The following is a 17,747-nucleotide window of genomic DNA, read 5'->3' as shown; positions in this document are numbered from 1 at the left end:
CTCCTGCCTTTCCGGGAAGGCGTTGGAATGGGCCAACGCAGAGTGGAGGAGGATCGACGCGAATACCATCACGTACGACGAGTTCTCCCGCCGCTTCAGGGCGGTGTTTGACCATCCCCCGGAGGGGAAAGCGGCGGGGGAGCGTCTGGTCTTCCTCCGGCAAGGGAGGAGGAGTGCTCAGGAGTTCGCCCTCGAATTCCGTACTCTAGCGGCGGATGCAGGGTGGAATGAGCGGGCTCTCATCGATCTCTACAGATGTAGTCTGCGCGAGGACGTCCGTAGGGAGCTGGCCTGTAGGGACATCAGCCTATCGTTCGACCAGTTGGTCGACATGTCCATCAGGCTGGATAACCTGCTAGCTACCCGCGGACGTTCCGAGGGGGGTCCGTCCATTTCACCCTCCAGCGCCTCCGAGCCGTGCCCCATGGAGCTCGGGGGCGCTGGCGCTAGAGAGAGGAGGGGTCGGTCTACGAGGGGGTCCATCGCCTGCACCAACTGTGGTCGGGGAGGACACACCGCGGCCAGGTGCTGGGGATGGCCTCCTAGGGGAGAGAACGACAGGTCCCGCACTGGGGATTCCTTCCAGGTGAGTAGGCGCCCCACTCACCCAGAGCCCTCTGTTGCACATTTCTGTATACCTGTGCGTTTTCCACAGGTAGCACCTCATTCCCAGCATAAGGCGCTAGTAGATTCAGGCGCGGCTGGGAACTTTGTTGATAAGAAGTTTTGTTTAGCCTTAGGGATTCCCCTTCTTCCTGTTGATGTCCCTTTCCCCGTTCATGCCTTAGATAGCCGTCCGTTGGGTGCGGGCTTGATCAGGGAGGTCACTGCGCCACTTAGGATGTGTGCGCAGGGGGGTCATCAGGAGATGATCCAGCTATTTCTGATCGACTCGCCTGCGTATCCGGTGGTGCTGGGCATGCCCTGGTTGAGTACCCATAACCCATCGATTTCGTGGCAGGAGAGGGCTCTGATGGAGTGGTCTGCCCAGTGTGTGGGTCGATGTTTAGGTGTTTCCATAGGGGCTACCTCGGTGGAGAGTCCAAACCAGGTGCCCGCACTGCACGTTCCCCCTGAGTATGGGGATTTGGCTATAGTGTTCAGTAAGTCGAGGGCGACGCAGTTGCCTCCCCATAGGCAGGGAGATTGTGCGATAGACCTCCAGGCAGGAGCTGCGCTCCCACGGAGCCATGTGTATCCTCTGTCTCAGGAGGAGAAAAAAGCTATGGAGACGTACATAGAAGAATCTCTGAGACAAGGATACATACGGCCTTCCACTTCCCCTGCGTCCTCGAGTTACTTTTTTGTGAAGAAAAAGGATGGTGGTTTACGCCCGTGCATCGATTATCGTGGTCTCAATCAGATTACGGTGAAGTATAGTTATCCACTCCCGCTGATTGCGACCATGACTGAGTCATTGCATGGGGCACGTTTCTTCACTAAATTAGATCTCAGGAGCGCGTACAATTTGGTGCGCATCAGGGAGGGCGATGAATGGAAGACAGCCTTTAGTACCACCTCGGGCCATTACGAGTATCTTGTCATACCATACGGGTTGATGAACGCTCCGTCAGTTTTCCAATCATTCGTGGATGAGATCTTCAGGGACATGCAGGGGCAGGGGGTGGTTGTGTACATAGATGACATCCTCGTGTACTCACCTACCCGTGTCGAGCATGTGGCCCTGGTGCGCAGAGTGCTGCGGAGGCTGATAGAGCACGACCTGTATGTTAAGGCAGAGAAGTGTCTGTTTTTCCAGGAGTCGGTCTCCTTTTTGGGGTATCAGTTGTCTGCGTCAGGGGTGAAGATGGAGGTAGACCGGGTGTCAGCCGTGCGTAATTGGCAAACACCAACCACTGTGAAGGAGGTGCAGCAGTTTTTGGGGTTTGCGAATTACTACCGGAGGTTTATCCGGGGTTTTGGACAGGTGGCAGCTCCCATCACGTCTCTTTTGAAGGGGGGTCCGGTGCGTCTGCAGTGGTCTGCCGAGGCGGACAGGGCATTTGGGAGGCTGAAGGACCTGTTTACCTCGGCTCCTGTGCTGGCGCATCCGGATCCCTCTTTGCCATTTCAGGTAGAGGTGGACGGGTCTGAGGCCGGTATAGGAGCCGTGCTTTCACAACGATCAGGCGCGCCACCTAAACTCCGCCCCTGTGCTTTCTTTTCAAAGAAGCTCAGTCCGGCGGAGCGAAACTATGACGTAGGGGACAGGGAGCTGTTAGCCGTGGTACAGGCCCTAAAGGTGTGGAGGCACTGGCTTGAGGGGGCTCAAAACCCTTTCCTCATTTTGACGGACCACCGTAACCTGGAGTACATCCGGGCAGCGAGGAGGCTGAACCCTCGCCAGGCAAGATGGAATATGTTCTTGACCCGGTTTACATTTAAGATCACGTACATCCCTGGGTCACAGAACGGTAAGGCAGATGCGCTGTCTCGGCGGTATGACACGGAGGAGAGGTCCGTGGAGCCCACTCCCATACTGCCGGAGTCGTGTCTGGTGGCACCGGTAGTGTGGGAGGTCGATGCTGAGCTCGAGCGGGCGGTACGCACCGACCCTAGTCCACCGCAATGCCCGGAGGGTCGGAAGTACGTTCCGCTCGAGGTTCGGGATCGATTGATCTATTGGGCTCACACGTCACCCTCCTCTGGACACCCTGGTATCGGCCGGACAGTGCACTGTCTTAGTGCCAAGTACTGGTGGCCCACGTTGGCAAGGGATGTGAGGGTTTATGTTTCCTCCTGCTCGGTGTGCGCCCAGTGTAAGGCGCCTAGACATCTGCCTAGGGGTAAGTTACTACCCCTGCCCGTTCCACAACGACCATGGTCCCACCTCTCGGTGGATTTCCTTACTGACCTTCCTCCTTCACAGGGGAATACCGGCTATACTGGTCGTTGTGGACCGGTTTTCTAAGGCCTGTCGTTTGCTCCCCATGCCGGGCCTTCCTACCGCCCTGCAAACTGCCGAGGCACTATTCACCCATGTGTTCCGGCACTATGGGGTACCCGAGGATATTGTGTCTGATCGGGGTCCCCAATTTACCTCCAGGGTCTGGAGAGCCTTTATGGAGCGGTTGGGGGTCTCGGTGAGCCTCACCTTGGGTTACCACCAGGAGAGTAATGGGCAGGTGGAACGCGTAAACCAGGATGTGGGTAGGTTACTTAGAACATACTGCCAGGACCGGCCGGAGGATTGGGCAAGGTACGTTCCCTGGGCCGAGATGGCCCAGAATTCCCTACGCCATTCCTCCACTAACCTAACCCCTTTTCAATGTGTCCTAGGTTACCAGCCGGTTCTGGCACCTTGGTAGCAGAGCCAGATCGAGGCTCCTGCGGTGGATGAGTGGGCGCGGCGCTCGGAGGAGACATGGAACGCTGCACACGTCCACCTGCAGCGGGCCCTCCGACGTCATAAGGCGAGCACCGATCTCCACCGCAGTGAGGGACCGGTGTACGCACCTGGTGATCGAGTCTGGCTCTCTACCAGAAACCTGCCCCTCCGCCTGCCCTGTCGGAAACTGGGTCGGTGGTTTGTAGGGCCATTTAAAGTCCTGAGAATGTTGAACGAGGTGTGTTACAAATTACAACTACCTGTTGAATATAAAAGTATTAACCCCTCGTTCCATGTGTCTCTTCTCAGGCCGGTGGTAGCTGGCCCACTCCAGGAAAGTGAGATCAGGGAGACTCCTCAGCCCCCATTGGACATCGAGGGGGCACCGGCGTACTCCGTGAGATCCATCTTGGATTCGAGACGTCGGATGTGGGGTCTCCAGTATTTGGTGGAGTGGGAGGGGTACGGTCCGGAGGAACGGTGCTGGGTGCCGAGGAGAGACATTTTGGACCCGTCTCTCCTGACGGAATTCCATCGTGGGCACCCGACGCGCCCTGCTCCGCGTCCTCCTGGTCGTCCCCGAGGCCGGAGTCGGCGCACGTCTGGAGCCGCGCGTCAAGGGGGGGGTACTGTCACGGTTTCGGCCGAGGCTGCCTCTCGTCCTTGCTCGGGCAGGCTTCGGCGTTCGTCGTCTCCGGAATACTAGCTGCCACCGTTGAATGTTTCTACGTTCATTTGCTTTTGTCTGTTGTTTGCCACACCTGTTAGCGTTTTGTGTAATTAGTGTCCTATAAGTTTCTCGTTGTGTGTGTTTAGTGTTGTGGGTGATTGTTTCGTGTACTGTCGTGTTTGCTGGTCTTTTGACTATTTCGCTCGGTTGAGATTTTTACTCCACTGCGCTGGAGCATTTTACGCACCTGTTGTCGTGCGCCTTTCTTTTGGTCGCCTACGTGCGTCGTTTCGCCTTCGGGCAAGTTTTCCTGTTTGCCTTGTTGGTATTTTCAACTAAAGTCTTTTGGACTATTTACTTCGGTGTCCTGCGCTTGATTCCACCACTACACCCACCTACAGCAAACCTTGACAAGAACACATTAAAACACACCACTACTACTAATCTAACTGTCTGTAGGTCCAACAGAACACATTAAAACACACCACTACTACTAATCTAACTGTCTGTAGGTCCAACAGAACACATTAAAACACACCAATACTAATCTAATTGTAGGAATGATTCCAGAGGAAAACGCATGATAAAACATTACTATGACTCACCTTTGAATGTGTTGGTCATCTATCTGACACAGGGTCACTGAGGAGGAATAAACCACAAACCCAAACCCAGGATAGAGGGGTTCAGTGAATGTGGTGTGTTCTGTGTAAAGGTGTGTCAGTGTACCAGAGGAGGACACGCTATAGAAGGACAAAGTACCAGCTGGCCAGTCCAGATACACTCCAACTCTGTTTGAAACAGGACCAGAGATGGATCTGTTGAATCCAGGATGGTGAAAGTTATATCCACTGCCATAGCAGAATAAACCCCAGGACTTCCTATTATATCCAATACAACTGTCAATCTCCTCTCCCTTCCTCTTCATTCCTTTGTACACGACACCAATGTCAGCCTCGCCACCATCCCTCTCCACCTCCCAGTAATAACGAGATCCAGATAAGCCTTCTCTGCAGAGAACTTGGGGTTGACGGTCAAATCTGTCTGGATGGTCTTCATAATGCTGCTTCTCCACCACCCATGTCACCTTCCTGTTCCCCTCAGACAGTATCAGGACTGGGTTTGCTGTATTTGGGTCCAGGGTGAGATGACAGGCATCTGTAGACAAAAGGAGAGTTTAATCAAACCACATCTTCATATAAAATGTGGTTTTGTAGGTAGAGAACAAGTATTGATTAGTTACTATGTTACTGTAGTTCTGAATATGTAGTTAATTAGGATTGAAGAGACTTACATTTCCTCAGCCCTGGTTTCAGCCTGAACTCTCCACCATGATCCACACTGTAGGAGAAACAGGTTATTGACTGACAAAGACCTAATGAAGCAGTCAACATTTAAACCATATTGTTGTGTTCTGGTGCACTATCCATGTTCATTACTAGAGAAATACAGGTATTCTAACCTACCTAATGCATACAGAACAGAATACAATTCATTACTAGATACATACAGGTATTCTATCCTACATACTGCATACAGAACAGAGTACAATTAATTACTAGAGACATACAGGTATTCTAACCTACCTACTGCATACAGAACAGAGTACAATTCCAACAGGATATCAGAGATGCAGAAGAAGAGTATTCATGTGGTGATGATGTATGCTGTGTTGGAGTGCTAAGCCTGCTGGGTAAACGTCCCCTGTATTCTACCATCATGTCCTCATGTTACTGGACCTACTACACTTCATAGGACACAACCACTGCTCACACTATTAGGACATCTATTCTGACTTACTTCAGCTTCATCAGTTTATCTGTGGGATCCACCAGAGCAGCTGAAAGCAGTCCCCCTGCAGAGTATCCTGGGTGATTGTAGCTCAGGTCCAGCTCTTTCAGGTGGGAGGGGTTTGACCTCAGAGCTGAAGACAGAGCAGCACAGCCCTCCTCTGTGACCAGACAGCCAGACAGCCTACAGAGAGACACAACAGCTGTCTAGGTTGGTGGACTGGTGTCAATCATCTTGTAGGACACCCATATATTTGTCTATGACACAAATATTGTGATGAAACATCAGATGTTCAGAGTATTTGTTTTACTAAGCTCAGTACCGACCTGACTGAAACAGCTGTACATACCCCAGTGTGTGTAGTTTACAGTCTGGATCCTCCAGTCCAGCAGAGGGCAGTGTAACTCAGCTCAGTACCGACCTGACTGAAACAGCTGTACATACCCCATTGTGTGTAGTTTACAGTCTGGATCCTCCAGTCCAGTAGAGGGCAGTGTAATTCAGCTCAATACCGACCTGACTAAAACAGCTGTATATACCCCATTGTGTGTAGTTTACAGTCTGGATCCTCCAGTCCAGCAGAGGGCAGTGTAATTCAGCTCAATACCGACCTGACTAAAACAGCTGTACTTACCCCAGTGTGTGTAGTTTACAGTCTGGATCCTCCAGTCCAGCAGACAGCAGTGTAACTCCTGAGTCCTGCAGGTCATTGTCTCTCAGCTCCAGTTGTTTCAGTTGTGAGTTGGGTGAACTCAGGACTGAGGCCAGATCTGAACAGCAACCCTCTGTCAGACCACACTGACCTAGACTAGAGGGCAGAAGAGCACATGATTAACAAATGTTTAAAACATCCACATAATAACTCATACTGTAGAAAGGTAACTCACACTAGTGTCTGTATGTTGCTGAGTGCACTGGTTAGTCCAACACAGAGCAGCTCCACTCCTCTGTCTCCCAGGTCATTGTAGCTGAGGTCCAGTTCTCTCAGGGGGGAGTTTGGTGTCTGCAGAGCTGAAGCCAGAGTCTCACAGGATTCATATGTGAGTTTACAGCCAGCCAGTCTGGATAGAGGAGATATGTTGATACACTGTTAAATATGCAAAGCTTTAAGAATAATGAGATGCATTAAGATAATAACAGAAGGACACATGATTAACCAATGTTAAAAACATACTAACTCACTCAAGATATTTACCTTAGTTTTATATATGTTATGTATGTTTCTGGATATGTCCCAAAAATGTTAAAATAATGTTAAAAACATACACATACTAACTATACTGAACAGAAATATAAACCCAACATGTAAAGTGTTGGTTCCACGTTTCATGAGCTGAAATAAAAGATCCCAGATATGTTCCATACGCACAAAAGCTTATTTCTCTCAAATGTTGTGCATACATTTGTTTAGATCCCTGTTAGTGAGCATTTCTCCTTTGTTAAGATAATCCATTTTGTTAAAATAATCCATTCACCTGACAGGTGTGGTATATCAAGAAGCTGATTAAACTGCATGATCATTACACAGGTGCACCTTGTGCTGGGGACAATAAAAGGCCACTCTAAAATGTGCAGTTTTGTCACACAACACAATGCCACAGATGTGTCAAGTTTTGAGGGAGCGTGCAATTGGCATGATGACTGCAGGAATGTCCACCAGAGCTGTTGCCAGATAATTGAATGTTAATTTCTCTACCATAAACCGCCTCCAACATCGTTTTAGAGAATTTGGCAGTACATCCAACCGGCCTCACAACTGCAGACCACATGTAACCACGCCAGTCCAGGACCTCCACATCCGGCTTCTTCACCTGCAGGATGGTCTGAGACAAGCCACTAGGACAGCTGATTTAACTGTGGGTTTTCACAACCGAATAATTTCTGCACAAACTGTCAGAAACCGTCTCAGGGATGCTCATCTGCGTACTCATCATAATAATAATAATAATAATAATATGCCATTTAGCAGACGCTTTTATCCAAAGCGACTTACAGTCATACATTTTTGTGTATGGGTGGTCCCGGGGATCGAACCCACTACCTTGGCGTTACAAGCGCCGTGCTCTACCAGCTGAGCTACAGAGGACCACATCCTCACCAGGGTCTTGACCTGACTGCAGTTCGCTGTCGTAACCAACTTCTGTGGGCAAATGCTCACCTTCGATGGCCACTGGCACACTGGAGAAGTGTGCTCTTCACGGATTAATCCCGGTTTCAACTGTACCGGGAAGATGGCAGAAAGCGTGTATGGCGTCGTGATGGCATTGTGTGGGCAAGCGGTTTGCTGATTTCAACGTTGTGAACAGAGTGCCCCATGGTGGCGGTGGGGTTATGGTATGGGCAGGCATAAGCTACGGACAATGAACACAATCGCATTTTATCGATGGCAATTTGAATGCACAGAGATACCGTGACGAGATCCTGAGGCCCATTGTCTTTCCATACATCCGCCGCCATCACCTCATGTTTCAGCATGATAATGCACGGCCCCATGTCGCAAGGATCTGTACACAATTCCTGGAAGCTGAAAATGTCCCAGTTCTTCCATGGACTGCATACTCACCAGACATGCATGTTTGGGATGCTCTGGATCGACGTGTACGACAGCGTCTTCCAGTTCCCGGCAGTTTCCAGCAACTTCGCACAGCCATTGAAGAGGAGTGGGACAACATTCCACAGGCCACAATCAACAGCCTGATCAACTCTATGTGAAGGAGATGTGTCGCGCTGCATGAGGCAAATGGTGGTCACACCATATACGGACTGGTTTTCTGATACACACCCATACTTTTTTTTTTAAGGTATCTGTGACCAACAGATGCATATCTGTATTCCCATTTATGTGAAATCCATAGATTAGGGCCTAATGAATTTATTTCAATTGACTGATTTCCTCATATGAACTGTAACTCAGTAAAACTTTTCAAATTGTTGCATGTTGCATTTATATTCTTGTTCAGTATACAGTACATACATAATATATAAACACACACAGTGGATACTGAAGATATTTAACTCACACTAGTGTCTGTATGTTGCAGAGTGGACTGGTTAGTCCAACACAGAGCAGCTCCACTCCTCTGTCTCCCAGGTCATTGTAGCTGAGGTCCAGTTCTCTCAGGGGGGAGTTTGGTGTCTGCAGAGCTGAAGCCAGAGTCTCACAGGATTCATATGTGAGGTCACAGTCAGCTAGTCTAGAGAGAGGAGATATAGTGATATACTGTTAAATATGCAAAGCTTTAAGAATAATGAGATGCATTAAGACAATAACAGGACACATGATTAACCAATGTTAAAAACATACTAACTCACTCAAGACATTTAACCTTAGTTTTATATATTTATCACATTTTATGTATGTTTCTGCATATTTACCAAGACGTTCAAATAATGTTTAAAACATACACATAATAACTCATACTGAATAAAGTTAACTCACACTAGTGTCTGTATGTTGCAGAGTGCACTGGTTAGTCCAACACAGAGCAGCTCCACTCCTCTGTCTCCCAGGTCATTGTAGCTGAGGTCCAGTTCTCTCAGGGGGGAGTTTGGTGTCTGCAGAGCTGAAGCCAGAGTCTCACAGGATTCATATGTGAGTTCACAGCCAGCCAGTCTGGAGAGAGGAGATCATCTGTTAGATATACAAATCCTTCAGAATAATGATACTGTATACATCAACTCAATAGCAGAACTTACAGTGCTCTCTTGCAGGTTTTCACTACCGGCAGCAACCTCTGATAACCTGTCCCTAATGTGGTGTATGTCTTCAGGTCAAACTCCTCCAGCACCTCCTCTGACATCAGTAACAGGTAGGCCAGGGCTGAACATTGTTGAGGTTCTAGGTCTGTTTCTGAAAGAGTTCCTGATCGCAGGGAGGTTTGCATGTCTTCAACTAGAGAGTTGGCACCAAGTTCATTCAGACAGTGGAACAAGTTGATGATCCTTTTATGGTGAGGATTCCCTTTTGATCTTGTCTAAAAGGTACCTGACTGTTCTCTCAACTGTTTCCTCATTGCTCTGTGTTGTACTTCCTGTCTGTGTCAGAAGGCCTCGCAACAGATTCTGATTGGACTCCAGTGAGAGACCCAGAAGGAAGCGGAGGAACAGGTCCAGGTGTCCATTATCACTCTTCAAGGCCTGGTCCACTGCTCTCCTGTGTAAGTCAAACAACTGGATTGACTCCTCCTCTTCATCCTCACTAGTGGTGGAAAAAACATTTTCCTTCTTGTCCAGACATGATTCTGAAGCATGCACTGCTGCTAGAAACTCCTGAATACTCAGATGCACAAAGCTGTAGACCTTGTCTTGGTTCAGCCCAGATTCTTCTTTAAAGATCTCTGTACACAATGCTGAGTACTCTGATGCCTCTGTGACATCAAGGCCACACTCTCTCAGGTCCTCCTCATAGAAGATCAGGTTGCCCTTCTGCAGCTGTTGGAAAGCCAGCTTTGCCAGTTTCAGGATCATCTCTTTGTCTGACTGAGACAGTTCCTTTGGGTTTGTCTCTGTGGCTTTGTTGTACTTCTTGTTCTTCACAATGATTTGGATGAGCGTGAAGTGTGTGAACATCTGGGTCAGAGTTTTGGGGACTTCATCCTTCTCTGCCTCTTTCAGCATCATCTCAAGGACAGTGGCTGATATCCAACAGAAGACTGGCATGTGGCACATGATGTGGAGGCTCCTTGATGTTTTTATGTGGGTGATGATTTCATTGGCCAGATTCTGATCTGTGATTTTCTTCCTGAAGTACTCCTCCTTCTGTGGATCATTGAACCCTCGTACCTCTGTCACCTGGTCAACACACTCAGGAGGGATCTGATTGGCTGCTGCAGGCCGTGAGGTTATCCAGAGAAGAGCAGAGGGAAGCAGATTCCCCTTGATGAGGTTTGTCAGCAGCATGTCCACCGAGGTTGGCTTCGTGACATCACAGCACCTCTCATTGTTTTTGAAGTCTAGAGGAAGTCGACACTCATCCAGACCATCAAAAATGAAAACAGTTTTGGTTTCACCATCTTCAATGTTGTCAATCTCTTTCAGCTCTGAGAAGTAGTGGGAAAGAAGTTGCATCAGACTGTATTGGTCCTTTTTCAGGTTCAGATCACGGAAAGGAAGAGGAAACATGAAATGAACGTCCTGATTTGCTTTTCCCTCTGCCCAGTCAAGGATGACCTTCTGCACAGAGACTGTTTTTCCAATGCCAGCGATTCCCTTTGTCAGCACAGTTCTGATAGGTTTCTCTTGTCCAGGTAAAGGCTTGAAGATGTCGTTGCATTTGATTGGTGTCTCTTGTGTGGTTTGTTTCTTGGATGCCATCTCTATCTGTCTCACCTCATGTTCATTATTGACCCCTCCACTTCCACCCTCTGTGATGTAGAGCTCTGTGTAGATGTCCTTTAACAGACTTTGGTTTCCATGGTGTCCAATTCCTTCAGATATGTGTTGATACTTGTGTTTCAGTTTAGCCTTAATGTCTTGTTGGACTGTCAGAAGAGTTTGACCTGTAGGAAAACAATGAGAGTTGGGACTCATAAGTTTGTGTGTGTGTGTGTGTGTGTGTGTGTGTGTGTGTGTGTGTGTGTGTGTGTGTGTGTGTGTGTGTGTGTGTGTGTGTGTGCGTGTGTGTGTTAGAGGGGCCTTTGTCCCGTTCTTTGTAATATTGTATGAAACACAGTCTTACTTCTTCTGTCCAGAAGGTTGTGTGTGATCTTTAATGCATCCTCACTGTCCAAACTCTCCACTTCCTTATTGTCATCTGGTAATGGTTCCTGGCTGAAAGCAGGTGGCTGATCACTCTTCATTGATAGCAGGCTGGGGGCAGGTGACTCTGCTCTGGGCTTCTGGACACTGAACAAAACAGGGAGGCAGATCACCTCATCAATATATCATCAGTACCTCATCTACATCATTTCAACAACTGTATAATTTAACTTCTAGAAGTCCTGATGTTTCTTTATAAAGCTACAGTCTGCAATTGGTAAATCGGTTTGGGGACTTTTAAATTAATGATGTAGAACTACATTTGATGTAATTTGGGAAAACTTTTCCCTTTAGTTTTATATCTTTAAGAGAACTGTATATTTTACATGTAATCTCTTACCTCTTAGAACTGGTGTCTTGAGTCGTTTTAGAGGCAGTGGTCCCCTCCTCTCTCTCCCCAGAGAGACTCATTTTAGAGGCAGTGGTCCCCTCCTCTCTCTCCCCAGAGAGACTCATTTTAGAGGCAGTGGTCCCCTCCTCTCTCTCCCCAGAGAGACTCATTTTAGAGGCAGTGGTCCCCTCCTCTCTCTCCCCAGAGAGACTAATTTTAGAGGCAGTGGTCCCCTCCTCTCTCTCCCCAGAGAGACTAATTTTAGAGGCAGTGGTCCCCTCCTCTCTCTCCCCAGAGAGACTCATTTTAGAGGCAGTGGTCCCCTCCTCTCTCTCCCCAGAGAGACACATTTTAGAGGCAGTGGTCCCCTCCTCTCTCTCCCCAGAGAGACTCATTTTAGAGGCAGTGGTCCCCTCCTCTCTCTCCCCAGAGAGACTCATTTTAGATGTAAGTCACAGCTCACTCAGCTACAATAAGAAATAACAGAACAGTCAATATTTCTGAACATTGTTGAAGAACCATTAACAATGACAACACTTTTACTGTCTGTGGTCAAAGTTCAAACAGAGACTTCATGTTGCATTTAAACATGCACAGTTAATTTGATTTGATTTGACTTGGATCCCCATTAGCTGACGCCATAACAACAGCTAGTCTACCTCGGGTAAACACAACTAAAAAGACGTTACAGCTTAGATTGACAGACATTATAAACATTTACCAAGTAGACATTACATACAGTTAAAATAGCTGACAGGTATTTATTCTATACCAAAGGAAGCCAGGCTATAATGTATCTTTCGTCTCTCTTTGCTTCATAATTGTCCTTTAATTGGCAAGAGGCTGAATGTATCTCACAGGAGAAAGCATCCGAGCGAGCTAAACAGCGCCCCTCTGTCTCTCTATGTGTAGGCCATCTATCTGATGCTGTCTGGTCCAAACGAGTATGACATTGTTGCCCGTAGCATTGAAGACAAGGGAAGCCTGTGAGCATTTGGCCTAGTGATAGACAGAGTGATAGACAGTGTACTGTATGACAGAGTGATAGACCGTGTACTGTATGACAGAGTGATAGACCGTGTACTGTATGACAGAGTGATAGACCGTGTACTGTATGACAGAGTGATAGACCGTGTACTGTATGACAGAGTGATAGACCGTGTACTGTATGACAGAGTGATAGACCGTGTACTGTATGACAGAGTGATAGACCGTGTACTGTATGACAGAGTGATAGACCGTGTACTGTATGACAGAGTGATAGACCGTGTACTGTATGACAGAGTGATAGACCGTGTACTGTATGACAGAGTGATAGACCGTTTACTGTATGACAGAGTGATAGACCGTGTACTGTATGACAGAGTGATAGACCGTGTACTGTATGACAGAGTGATAGACTGTGTACTGTATGACAGAGTGATAGACCGTGTACTGTATGACAGAGTGATAGACCGTGTACTGTATGACAGAGTGATAGACCGTGTACTGTATGACAGAGTGATAGATCATTTTGTCAACATGAAAGAGAGGAGGATGTCATTGGCGTTTCTCTACAAGTAGGGTGAGTCAACATGTTTTTTCATACTTGCACGGACACATAAATCAGGACCATGAACCATTCTTTGCAACTTGCTGTAACTCTCTGTGGTTCTAAATCAATAGTTGTTTAGTGGTCCGAAAATGTCGGAACCATTAACTTGCTTGACCATGACGTAGGTCATGTAACTGTCTGTTACATAGAATATGCATTGTGGACTTAACCGGACAGAAGTTGCTCTCTGGTTTTGTGATAAAAACAAAGGTGTGGTTGAATTTATTCTCCCACTGTGTCTTCTTATTGTCTCGACCTTTAGGCCTAAAGCCTATATCGGGGTCACAAGGCATATGAATTAACAGGTTATAGAGCAAAACAAATATTACAATACATAGATTGTATTGTATTTTTCTGTCTTCCCCATTGATTTTACGCACGCACCTCTACTGGTGTGACCTCATAATAGGCGTGGATGCAATTTGGACCCCCAAGCTTTAGGCTTCTGTAGGACTGAACCTGCCGAGTTGATGTATGAGCTTCGGAATGTTTTAATTATAGGCTGTGCCCGGGCTTTTCTCCGTTTATTTTACAAGTTGTATCATGTTAAATATCAGCCACTATCGAGAACCACCGTCAGGAAAACCCACATACATTTATAACTGTCACTTTAGTGTTCGTTTTCTTCAATTTGTAGCTTCCATTTAGCATCATTCCATTCTGATTCCCTTTCTTTCCTCTGTCACGTCAGTTGTTCCTGAGGGTCGTTAGCATTAGGCTAACGTTGTGCAAGAATTTAGGACATGTAGCCTGTTTGAATCATTATGGAACTCAGACCACACGTAGCAGGTTAAACCTGTAGCCTGCTTCACGGTTCACGACGACTGAACCGGTTTCATACAGTTCCATGATTAGTGAGAATTAGGGTAAATGTATAGGACCCCCCTATTCAACCCCTATTGTACACTTTTTTCCACCTTCCAATATTTCATGGATTGAACTTGAATATGACAACTTTCAGGATGAATCAAACCACTGTATTTTTTATTCATCCATATATTTAGTGTGTAAAGGTTCTCCAAACCAATTTTTTTGAATGATTCATACATACTTTCCTAACCCTAAAATGTGCCTAAATAATCTACAAAATCTGAGTATTTTTAAATCTACCAAGCAAGTGGGAGTGTTTTCAGCGGTTGAAATACATTTATTCAGCAGTCGCAAGGGAACCACGCCTGCAAAACCCGTTGTGCAACTTAATAAGGTCAAGTCTGAATAGAAACTATGAGCAGTGCGTAGGAAAGGCGTCATTTCATAAGTTGGAATAGTGCCCTTAGTGAATACACCCATGCACTGCTTGACTTCACATGAGGTGCCAACAGTTTATCTCGTCCGTTGCACCCGGGCTTGTATTCAGGTGTGCCGACAACGATGCGGAACATTACGCAACAGTGCGCTGGCCAAGTTATATGAAGCGTACAGCACTGAGCAAAACGGATCACAGCCTTTCTGATCGGTGTAGCCAGAAAGCATTTTCAACTTGAACTTTGATTTATCCCAACATTTAAATAGTTTCTATGCTATTTTTGCACGTCAGTTTACTTGACTGACTTGTCGAAACAGACTATTTTCTTTAGTGACAGCTTTACATAATTCTGATGCACGTCTTTCTAACGCAGTTTCGACATGTGGATAATAATCACGATAATGTGATGTCAATCGCCTTTACCAATAATACCCTACCTCATAGCCCTGTAGCCTATAACATCACATCACATTGGATTGATTAGGCTAAGCAATATGAATCAACACCAATGTACAGTAAAATTATCATTCTTGAAAGTTGAAATCAGTATTGTATTAACTTTACATTTCTGTAGATGTCTTACCCCTAAATCATCTGTCTCTCTATGATAGCCTAACTTCTCCAGAACACTTTTCTACATTAAATTGTTAAAGAAAGCTACAAACCTCCGATGTTTTTGTCTTCTACCTGTAAGGTCCATTTCTTCCTCTACTTCCTGATACTACCTATTATGGGATATGAGGTGGAGGGAGGGGAGAGGGAGAGATGGCGAGAGGGAGGGAGGGAGGAGAGAGGGAGAGGTGGGGGGAGAGAGGGAGAGGTGGAGTGAGGGTGAGGGTGAGGGTGGAGGGAGGGAGGGAGGGAGGGAGGGAAGGGGGTGGAGGGAGGGAGGAGAGGTGGAGATTGAGCATAATGCAATATCAAAAGTAGTGCACTATATAGGGAAAAGGGTGTCATTTGAGAGTACGTACTCTATACACTGTGTAGTAACATAGGACCTTAGAGCTTATTGACATAAGATCTGTCTCTCTCTCTAACACACACACACACACACACACACACACACACACACACACACAGACACACACACACACACACACACACACACCTTAACAGAGGTGACTACACTGCATTTACAACTTGCGGTAACTCTCTGTGGTTCTAAATCAATAGTTGTTTAGTGATCGGAAACATTAACTTGCTTGACCATGACGTAGGTCATGTAACTGTCTGTTACATAGAATATGCTTTGTGGACTTAACCGGACAGAAGTTGCTCTCTGGTTTTGTGATAAAAACAAAGGTGTGGTTTAATTTATTCTCCCACTGTGTCTTCTTATTGTCTCGACCTTTAGGCCTAAAGCCTATATCAGGGTCGCAAGGCATATGAATTAACAGGTTATAGAGCAAAAACATTATTACAACACATAGATTGTATTGTATTTTTCTGTCTTCCCCAGTGATTTTACTCACGCACCTCTACTGGTGTGACCTCATAATAGGCGTGGATGCAATTTGGACACCCAAGCTTTAGGCTTCTGTAGGACTGAACCTGCCGAGTTGATGTATGAGCTTCGGAATGTTTTAATTATAGGCTGTGCCCAGGCTTTTCTCCGTTTATTTTACCATTTGTATCATGTTAAATATCAGCCACTATCGAGAACCACCGTCAGTAAAACCCACATACATTTATAACTGTCACTTTAGTGTTCGTTTTCTTCCATTTGTAGCTTACATTTAGCATCATTCCATTCTGTTTCCCTTTCTTTCCTCTGTCACGTCAGTTGTTCCTGAGGGTCGTTAGCATTAGGCTAACGTTGTGCAAGAATTTAGGACATGTAGCCTGTTTGAATCATTATGGAACTCAGACCACACGTAGCAGGTTAAACCTGTAGCCTGGTTCACGGTTCACGACGACTGAACCGGTTTCATACAGTTCCATGATTAGTGAGAATTAGGGTAAATGTATAGGACCCCCCTATTCAACCCCTATTGTACACTTTTTTTCCAACTTCCAATATTTCTGAATAGAATCTATGAGCAGTGCGTAGGAAAGGCGTAATTTCATAAGTTGGAATAGTGCCCTTAGTGAATACACCCATGCACTGCTTGACTTCACATGAGGTGCCAACAGTTTATCTCGTCCGTTGCACCCGGGCTTGTATTCAGGTGTGCCGACAACGATGCGGAACATTACGCAACAGTGAGCTGGCCAAGTTATATGAAGCGTACAGCACTGAGCAAAACGGACCACAGCCTTTCTGATCGGTGTCACCAGAAAGCATTTTCAACTTGAACTTTGAATTATCCCAACATTTAAATAGTTTCTATGTCTATTGTTGCACGTCATTTTTACTTGACTGACTTGTCGAAACAGACTATTTTCTTTAGTGACAGCTTTACATAATTCTGATGCACGTCTTTCTAACGCAGTTTCGACATGTGGATAATAATCACGATAATGTGATGTCAATCGCCTTTACCAATAATACCCTACCTCATAGCCCTGTAGCCTATAACATCACATCACATTGGATCATATTGATTAGGCTAAGCAATATGAATCAACACCAATGTACAGTAAAATTATCATTCTTGAAAGTTGATATCAGTATTGTATTAACTTTACATTTCTGTAGATGTCTTACCCCTAAATCATCTGTCTCTCTATGATAGCCTAACTTCTCCAGAACACTTTTCTACATTAAATTGTAAAAGAAAGCTACAAACCTCCGATGTTTTTGTCTTCTACCTGTGAAGTCAATTTCTTCCTCTACTTCCTTATACTACCTATGTTGGGACATGAGGTGGAGGGAGGGGAGAGGTAGAGGGAGGGAGGGAGGAGAGAGGGAGAGGTGGGGGGAGAGAGGGAGAGGTGGAGTGAGGGAGGAGAGGTGGAGAGAAGGAGGGGTGGAGAGAGGGAGGAGAGGTGGAGATTGAGCATAGTGCAATATCAAAAGTAGTGCACTATATAGGGAAAGGCGTGTCATTTGAGAGTACGTACTCTATACACTGTGTAGTAACATAGGAC

At 46.5% G+C, this 17,747-nt stretch overlaps 1 protein-coding gene across 1 annotated transcript in view; it reads right to left on the bottom strand.

Annotated features, from left to right (window-relative positions):
• LOC311118718 (uncharacterized protein) overlaps positions 1 to 17,504 on the bottom strand; it is a gene marked incomplete at its 3' end in the record, with an annotated part of 55,647 nt that extends 38,143 nt beyond the window's left edge. The window contains 13 exon segments of the mRNA XM_084193501.1: positions 4,604 to 5,156; positions 5,293 to 5,339; positions 5,799 to 5,972; positions 6,424 to 6,597; positions 6,677 to 6,850; positions 8,810 to 8,983; positions 9,229 to 9,402; positions 9,486 to 9,736; positions 9,738 to 11,287; positions 11,467 to 11,633; positions 11,887 to 12,344; positions 15,383 to 15,442; positions 17,447 to 17,504. Of these exon segments, the coding sequence (XP_084049627.1) occupies positions 4,604 to 5,156; positions 5,293 to 5,339; positions 5,799 to 5,972; positions 6,424 to 6,597; positions 6,677 to 6,850; positions 8,810 to 8,983; positions 9,229 to 9,402; positions 9,486 to 9,736; positions 9,738 to 11,287; positions 11,467 to 11,633; positions 11,887 to 12,317 (3,869 nt within the window).
• Between the last annotated feature and the right edge of the window lie 243 nt (positions 17,505 to 17,747).

The sequence above is a fragment of the Coregonus lavaretus genome (genome assembly GCF_964263955.1).
Source record: "Coregonus lavaretus genome assembly, contig: HAP1_SCAFFOLD_2249, whole genome shotgun sequence".
In the NCBI taxonomy this organism is placed as follows: Eukaryota; Metazoa; Chordata; class Actinopteri; order Salmoniformes; family Salmonidae; genus Coregonus; species Coregonus lavaretus.
This window is presented reverse-complemented; position numbering and strand designations above follow the sequence as displayed.